Source organism: Notothenia rossii, assembly GCF_949606895.1.
Source record: "Notothenia rossii genome assembly, chromosome: 2".
NCBI lineage: Eukaryota > Metazoa > Chordata > Actinopteri > Perciformes > Nototheniidae > Notothenia > Notothenia rossii.
This window is the reverse complement of record NC_136904.1, coordinates 30,954,359-30,960,701: the sequence shown is the minus strand read 5'-3', so window position 1 is coordinate 30,960,701 and position 6,343 is coordinate 30,954,359. Positions and strand designations below refer to the sequence as shown.

Here is a 6,343-nt window from a genome sequence, read left to right as displayed (position 1 = left end):
CTGGTCCCGCCCAGGTGTTCTTCTACGGCTAGTGTCCAGCCAGCTGCGGTATCATCAACTTTGACCCGCCATCGGAGGGCCTCCTCCCCGGGTCCAGCTTCCGGTGCTAGGCGGTCGGTTCCTCCAAACTGTGTGATTGACTCTGCTCCTGGGAGCACATATGCTTGTCTGCAAAGAGGGACATGCCTGGTCCCGCCCAGGTGTTCTTCTACGGCTAGTGTCCAGCCAGCTGCGGTATCATCAACTTTGACCCGCCATCGGAGGGCCTCCTCCCCGGGTCCAGCTTCCGGTGCTAGGCGGTCGGTTCCTCCAAACTGTGTGATTGACTCTGCTCCTGGGAGCACATATGCTTGTCTGCAAAGAGGGACATGCCTGGTCCCGCCCAGGTGTTTTTCTACGGCTAGTGTCCAGCCAGCTGCGGTATCATCAACTTTGACCCGCCATCGGAGGGCCTCCTCCCCGGGTCCAGCTTCCGGTGCTAGGCGGTCGGTTCCTCCAAACTGTGTGATTGACTCTGCTCCTGGGAGCACATATGCTTGTCTGCAAAGAGGGACATGCCTGGTCCCGCCCAGGTGTTCTTCTACGGCTAGTGTCCAGCCAGCTGCGGTATCATCAACTTTGACCCGCCATCGGAGGGCCTCCTCCCCGGGTCCAGCTTCCGGTGCTTGGCGGTCGGTTCATCCAAACTACGGGTAATCCTGGAGCGGACATAAACAAAGAATGATATTTTACAGGACATGATGGATATGTGTTTTTTCCAGGCTTTTTGGAAATAAACCAAATGTGATTTTGCAGTGCATGATATAGCTCATTTTACCCATGTGATGTTGTGCAGTACATTACTGAGCTCATTTAACGATATTGGTCTACCAGGTGAAGTGGGATGCTGCCATTTCCCAACTGGTCTCCGGAGGAATATAAGGAGAGTTGACAGGGGACTCTGCCCAGTGCTCATGAACCAAATGAGGGGTGTGTTAGAGGGGAAAGGCTCTGGCTGTTTCTGCAGCCTCTGCATCTACCTTCTCTCCCCACCCCGATACCAGCGCGTGCCTGCTGTAAAAGGCAGGTGCACGGGCTCTCACTTCCACTAACTCTGAGCCTGGCTCCCGAGCAGCACGTTCTCCCCGGCAGTCCGCCAGCAGATGAAAAACACCCACCTCTCCGCCTCTTCCGAGGGACGAGGGAACCGCGCGGGGGGGTCTGCTGGAGGTTCCTGCCGGGTGCTCCGTACTGCGTTTCACCGGGACCTGGCTCGAAAAACTCGGAACTCTGACTCCAGTGCGGTGTGGCGGTCTCGCCCTGGCCGTCCACCGTGCGCCTCCGGGTACCTGACTCCCCTGCCTCCTCCGGGGGCAGGTGCGAGGGGTTCAATGCCTCCTCCCCCCGCTGCGGCGAAAGCCGGAGCGGGACGGAGCGCCCGGAGGTACTGTTACCCCCACGTTTTGTACCCAAAACTGTCTTGTGAGTTCGTGGCAGAACCATGAAACAAAAAACAATCAATGTATCGGACCCATCGCCAGTCGCGTTGGTGCGGAGGTGGGACCATTTTAACCAGGTGGTAACCCAAGTCCTCCCCTTGGTCCGTGTTCCCTGCATTGAAGCATCGGACCCATGGTTGCAATCAGCAGTTGGCTAACGCATATAAACGGAGAAACAGAAAACCATTTAAATATAATTCATTGTGTGTGTTTTTGGAAGGATGTTGACCGAATGCCCGGTGTGCAGCCTCCGCTATCTGGCTTTGAATAAGCACCTTAAGCACAAACATGCAGTGCGGAACCTGGATGAAAGAGGCATCATTCTTAAAATGGCCAGTGGTAGAATAAATGTTCGGACCAAACCCTGTCCCATCACAGGGTGTTCGTATGCTGGGAGGAAACTACACCGTCATGTAACTCGTGACCACCCTGAGTTCTCCCGAGATGAGGCACATCAGGTCATGGCAAGGCTGAAGCATAGTGTGGCCCTGCAGTTGCTCCATGACCTCCGAGAGACTAATCCCATCATTGGAATGGCTACATCATTGGATATAGACAATGAGGAGGAATACCCGGTGCACCCTCCACCCTTCTCCCCACATACCGAGTGTGACGAAGAGGACTGCATGCAGGTGAGGCTGGACAATGTGGCATTGAGGGCTCAGAAGGATGCCCTCATTGATGAGGTGAAGACCCTGCGCTCCAGGCTAAAACAGGGTCTAAAACCCAGGAAGCAGAATGCCACTGCTGCTCTGCTTGAGGAAGACGAAGAATGTATACGATTTAAGGGCGTAGCAATCCCAAGTACCCCCGACATGAACTCAGTAGCCTCCGGCAGCAATACCCCTCTCAAGACCCCGGTGAAGACTGTCATGCGGTCCATAGAAGCCTCTGCGAGTGAGACCCCCCTCAAGTCTGTGATGCGGTCCCCAGAAGCCTCCGGAAGCAAGACCCCGGTGAAGACTGTCATGCGGTCCGACAAAGCCTCCGGTAGTGAGACCCCGGTGAACACTGTCATGCGGTCCCCAGAAGCCTCCGGAAGCAAGACCCCGGTGAAGACTGTCATGCGGTCCAACAAAGCCTCCGGTAGAGAGACCCCTCTCAAGTCTGTGATGCGGTCCCCAGAAGCCTCCGGAAGCAAGACCCCAGTGAAGACTGTCATGTGGTCCCCAGAAGCCTCCGGTAGTGAGACCCCAGTGAAGACTGTCATGCGGTCCATAGAAGCCTCTGCGAGTGAGATCCCTCTCAAGTCTGTGATGCGGTCCCCAGAAGCCTCCGGAAGCAAGACCCCGATGCAGACTGTCATGCGGTCCGTAGAAGCCTCCTGTAGTGAGACCCCTGTATGCCAGAAGACCCGTGCGTCTGTCTCCAATAAGCTGAAAGCTAATCTGGCTAAGGACTGGCCCTCTTCCCAAAATCAATGGTGCACTGGGAAGGGACTGCGGAATACCATGCGTGAAATCACGTTGCCTAAAAGCATGGAGACGTACATTCAGACATACAGAGGTCATTGTGAGGGTCTTGCACCGACAGTAAAACGGAAAGAGAATTGTATGTCCAATGTCAGCCGGATAAAGAACTTCATAGTATTCATGGCCCATGGTTTTGACCGGCTGTCAGACTGGCTGTTTCTAAAAGACACAAAGAGGGTCCGTGGCTGGAGCAAGTATATTTCAGAGTCGGGCCGGACAGTCACAACATCGCTGTTGTTCCTGAAGACTGTGAACCATTTCCTGAGGTACTTGTCTGCATCAAAGCTCCGGGGGTGCAGGCTCACCCAGTCTGATATGACCCACATCATCAGAGAGGTGAAAGCCAACATTAACGATTTGAAAAAGTCTGTCACTCTCCACCAGTTTAAGGTGAAGAGGGACAAGCTGGATCGTCTGCCGAGCCAGGCGGAGCTTCTCGCCGCCATGGCGGCCGCTGAGAAGCGCATCCCTGATCTCCTTGACCTGATGGCTAGCAATCCGACCACAATCACCCAGTACCTGCTATATGGCTATCTAACCCTCCATTGGAGCCTCCTGTATGGCCACCGTCCGGGTGTGTATGCAAACATGACCAACACGGAGGTCTTTGAGGCGGACAGAAGGGGCACTGCTGAGGGCTACATCATCCACGTGCAGGATCACAAGACTGCCAAGACATTTGGTGAAGCACAGCTGGTGCTTACAATAAAGGAGTTTAGCTGGGTCATGCGGTGGATGGGGATAAAAGAGGGCTTGTCGGGTCCTCAGAATGAATTCTTCCTTTTCACATCGGGGAAGCAGGCTTCCAAGAACCTGAACGCTCACTTGAAGAGGGCTTGGGCTGATGCTGGGCTAGAAACAGCCGTCACCTTCACCATCTTGCGCACTGCCCTGGCTGACAATATCAAGCATCACCAAGATCCAGAAAGCAGGTCGATTCTGGCTAGGTTTATGTGCCACGACGTAAGCACTGCAGACCGGTTCTACGCGAATACGCCTGGAATAAAGGAGGCATTGAAGATCCGCTCCATGTTCAGGGCGGCGGCAGCAGCTGCAGCAGCATCATCATCAGAAGGAGGTCTACCACCGTCAGCTACCTCCGAAGAGGATTCAGGGGCGGAGAGCAGCGATACCTCTCCTTCAGGACCGATTGGTACTCCTGATGAGGGGAAAGGGGCCGTGGACTCAACCTTTTTTCCCCGGTGCACTGTACAAGTTAGACGGCTAATATGGCCCCAAGGCCCCTGTTAATCATGTTGTTATTATGTTTATTTTGTATACTGTTTTTGTAAAATTGGTGTGATAATTAAATAAAAAATAAAAAAAAAACATTAGTATAACCTTGAAGGTTCCCAGGGGCAAATACAGTGCCTGTCATTTTGCAGGATATAATTTAACATGTAACCTCTCCTGGAAATGGACATACTCTGTGCATTTCCAGGAGAGGTTCCATGTTAAATTATATCCTGCAATATCCTCCAAAGAAGGGGTGGTAGTGTCATGAATAAGGCCGAATATGTATGCCGATGTGCGGACGGTAAAGCACCGCAAAATCCACCCCTTTAGGGTAACCAGGGGCATGAAGTTCTGTAGGGTGTGAACATCTGGGTTTAGTCCGAGTGAGGAGTGCTCGAGCGTGGGAGGATGTGTAAGGCAGAGGAGGGTAACAAAAGGTGTGTGCAGGAGCAGGGAGAAAAGAGAAAATAAAAAGACTCAAAGTGTTCCACCTTCCAGCAGCAGCAGCAGCGGGCCCGCTCTGTCCGTGGTGCTGAACACCTGCCTGTCTATGTGGAGTACAAAAACAAACAAAGACAAACACCTTTAAGGTCACCAGGGGCGTGAGGTTCTGGTTCTGGCGGTGTGCATGGAGGGGTTTAGTCCGAGTGAGGAGTGCTCGAGCGTGGGAGGATGTGTAAGGCAGAGGAGGGGAACAAAAAAAAACGAATACAAATAAGTTAAAGTGTGAACCTCCAGCAGGGCAGGTGCTGCTGCTGCTGCTGCTGCTGCTGCTGCTGCTGCTGCTGCTGCTGTGAAGGAGGACGAATATTGATGCTTGTGTTCGGACGGTAAAGCACCGCAAAATCCACCCCCCCTTAAAGGTGACCAGGGGCATGAGATTCTGCAGGGTGTGAACATCTGGGTTTAGTCCGTGGGGGAGTGCTTAAGTCCGGGGGCCCGGGGTCTCACGGTGCACGAGGTTATGGAAGTGCAGCAGGGCAGGTGCTGCTGCTGCTGCTGCTGCTGCTGCTGCTGCTGCTGCTGCTGCTGCTGCTGCTGTGAAGGAGGACGAATATTGATGCTTGTGTTCGGACGGTAAAGCACCGCAAAATCCACCCCCCCTTAAAGGTGACCAGGGGCATGAGATTCTGCAGGGTGTGAACATCTGGGTTTAGTCCGTGGGGGAGTGCTTAAGTCCGGGGGCCCGGGGTCTCACGGTGCACGAGGTTATGGAAGTGCCACTGTTGCCGGAGGTCCTTAGTCCGTCCTTTGGGGCTCTGTCAGGGGCTACAGAGAGGTGGTTTTCCCGGTCCCTCTCCTGGAGGTATGAAATAACCTGAGCTCCATGTGAGGGAGCCGTGCTGGAGCTGCTTAGTCCGTCCTTTGGTGGTCTTTGAGGGGCTAATGAGAGGTGTTTTCCCCGGTCTATTTGATGGAAGTCTGACACGAGCAGAGTGTGCATGCTTTGAAACTAATCCACCCACACTTAGCATGCTATTTTAGGGTATAAATCGTACCTTGTCACCATGTACTGTGCTCCCTGGGACGACGCGCCCTCCTGTGGGGACACATGAGAACTGCACTCAAATCACTTTGTGCTTTTTAAACAGTTTAACATATTTTTTTCCACATTTAAAAAACGCTTTCTGCCCTGGAAATCATTTCTAATCATTATTACCGTTATGGAGGGGCTGCAGGAACACTTTCCCCGCCTTGCAAACATTTATTCCTGGTTCAAATAATCAATTTGTTCCGCCTGCTTTGCGTCAGCACCTCTGCGGCTGTCGGATTAACACAGATGAATGCACTTTTAACACTCACGCAGCCAGAATTCCTGCTCTTTTCCTGGGTTACAAAGTGAGGTGACGCAGCCTGTCCTCTGAGTCTCCCCGCCTCTCATAGACTTATTTCTGGGTAAAAAAAGCCATGTGCTCCGCCCCCTGGATCTCTGCATGTGTGTGTGTGCCTGTGAGTCTGTGGCTACTGTCCACATGCCCGCATTAGGAGGCACTATTTTCGGATACATTTTCTCATTTTCACCACTTTTCATGTTTTTATTATGTATATTGTTATATTATTATTATTATTATTATTGTATATATGTATACTGTGTATACTGTTTTTGTAAAAATCATGTGATTATTAAATAAATAATAAAACATGAATATAACCTTG

At 52.4% G+C, this 6,343-nt stretch overlaps 1 protein-coding gene across 1 annotated transcript; it reads left to right on the top strand.

Moving 5' to 3' along the window:
* The first annotated feature begins 568 nt into the window (after positions 1–568).
* LOC307029533 (uncharacterized protein) lies at positions 569–4,243 on the top strand. The gene is made up of 2 exons (XM_079665620.1): positions 569–692; positions 1,857–4,243. Exon 2 carries the CDS (start codon positions 1,940–1,942, stop codon positions 4,199–4,201), a length of 2,262 nt encoding a protein of 753 aa, XP_079521746.1. The 5' UTR covers positions 569–692; positions 1,857–1,939; the 3' UTR covers positions 4,202–4,243.
* The last annotated feature ends 2,100 nt before the right edge of the window (positions 4,244–6,343 follow it).

Coding starts and splice junctions, on each gene's coding strand:
- LOC307029533 (XM_079665620.1), top strand. CDS start 1,940: ATGGCAAGGCTGAAGCATAGTGTGGCCCTGCAGTTGCTCCATGACCTC.